The sequence below is a fragment of the Buceros rhinoceros genome, unplaced genomic scaffold (assembly GCF_000710305.1).
Source record: "Buceros rhinoceros silvestris isolate BGI_N320 unplaced genomic scaffold, ASM71030v1 scaffold34287, whole genome shotgun sequence".
Taxonomy (NCBI): domain Eukaryota; kingdom Metazoa; phylum Chordata; class Aves; order Bucerotiformes; family Bucerotidae; genus Buceros; species Buceros rhinoceros.
The window spans coordinates 2308-3969 of record NW_010422172.1 but is presented as its reverse complement, the minus strand read 5'-3'; the positions used below and the strand labels follow the sequence as shown (position 1 = coordinate 3969).

General features: G+C 51.4%; 1 protein-coding gene across 1 annotated transcript in view; it reads left to right on the top strand.

Moving 5' to 3' along the window:
• Positions 1–1447, top strand: part of MED26 (mediator complex subunit 26) — a 3781-nt gene extending 2334 nt beyond the window's left edge. The window contains exon 4 of the mRNA XM_010139947.1: positions 1–1447. This exon is cut by the window's left edge and continues 5 nt beyond it. Coding sequence (XP_010138249.1) covers positions 1–1447 — 1447 coding nt within the window.
• Positions 1448–1662: the final 215 nt, after the last annotated feature.

Genomic DNA, 1662 nt, shown 5'->3' with positions numbered 1-1662 from the left:
GAATGACATACAGAAACTAAACTCTCCAAAACCCGAGAAACTGGGAAATCGGAAAAAGAAAGGTGAACACAGGGATGGGCATCAGGGCCCTCTTCCCCCCAAAGTCCCCAAAATTAGTCACGAAGTATTACAAAACTCTTCGCCCCCGCCAACAAACGGCATTGGAGGTAGTCCGGAAAATTTCCCCAGTCCTGTAGATGTAAATCTCCAGGCAGGGCCTGAAAGCAGCAGGACAGAACTCAGTGAAAATGATAAACACAGTAAGATCCCAGTAAACGCTGTAAAACCTCACACCAGTTCTCCAGGACTTGTAAAACCTTCAAGCACTTCCTCGTTATTAAAGACTGCGGTGCTTCAGCAGCATGATAAATCAGAAGAAACCGCCGGGCCGCACCAACCCAAGAGTCCTCGCTGTTCCTCCTTCAGCCCCAGAAACGTTCGGCATGATACTTTTGCTCGGCAGCATACGACGTACTCACCAAAGGATTCCCTGCCTAGTCCATCTCAAAGGTCTCAGTTCTTAGACACTGCACAGGTGCCGTCACCGCCACCATCCCTGATGCAACCATCAACACCTCCCATGCCAGCAAAAAGACTGGAGTTCTCCCAGCAGCCGGTGGCTGAGGTGTCTCAGCACTGGCAGGAGCAGCAGGTCCCTCCGGAAAGCCAGCACCGGCACCCGGCGGGGACGCTGCAACAGCACACGGCTCCCAGCTGCAAACCCGGCTCCCACCCCGGGGAATCTCTCACGCCGCTCATGGGCTTTTCACAGGACACGTCAAAAATGGACAGTGATGACGCTGCTTCAGGTTCCGATAGCAAAAAGAAGAAAAGGTACCGATCCAGAGACTACACAGTCAACTTGGACGGGCACGTGACGGAAGGGGGTGTGAAACCTGTGAGATTAAAAGAGAGAAAACTCACTTTTGATCCCATGACAGGACAGATAAAACCTTTAACACAGAAAGATCCTTTGCAGGTAGAAATCCCTGCTCTTACTGAACAGCACAGGACAGAAACGGAAAAGCAGGAGCAAAAACCCAACCTGCAAAGCCCCTTTGAACAAACGAACTGGAAAGAGTTGTCCAGAAATGAAATCATTCAGTCCTATTTAAACAGACAGAGTAGCTTGCTGTCTTCCTCAGGAGTGCAGACTCCCGGAGCTCACTACTTCATGTCTGAGTATTTAAAGCAGGAGGAAAGCACTAGAAAAGAGGCTAGAAAGACTCACGTTCTAGCTCCTAACAGCAAACCTACAGACTTGCCTGGGGTCACGAGAGAGGTCACGAGCGATGACCTCGACAGGATACGTGAACAGCGGTGGCCAGGCGTGAACGGTTGTTACGACACACAGGGTAACTGGTATGATTGGACACAGTGCATATCTCTAGATCCGCACGGGGATGACGGTAGATTGAACATCCTGCCTTACGTCTGCCTAGACTGAGACCTGCTTTGCTAAAAATGCTTTTGACACCCGCGGTGAGCAAAGAGGGCAGACCCGATGCCACTTAGCGCTGGAGAAAGCCTCCTGTCCCGGACACACAGGCCCCGCGAGCGGGGGGGTGGGGGGTGGGTTGGAGCTGGCGCTTCCCAGCTCCCCCCTTTTAAATTCTCCTTTTGTGAAATGCTGCTACCAGTTTACTAACAATTGCAAAGGAA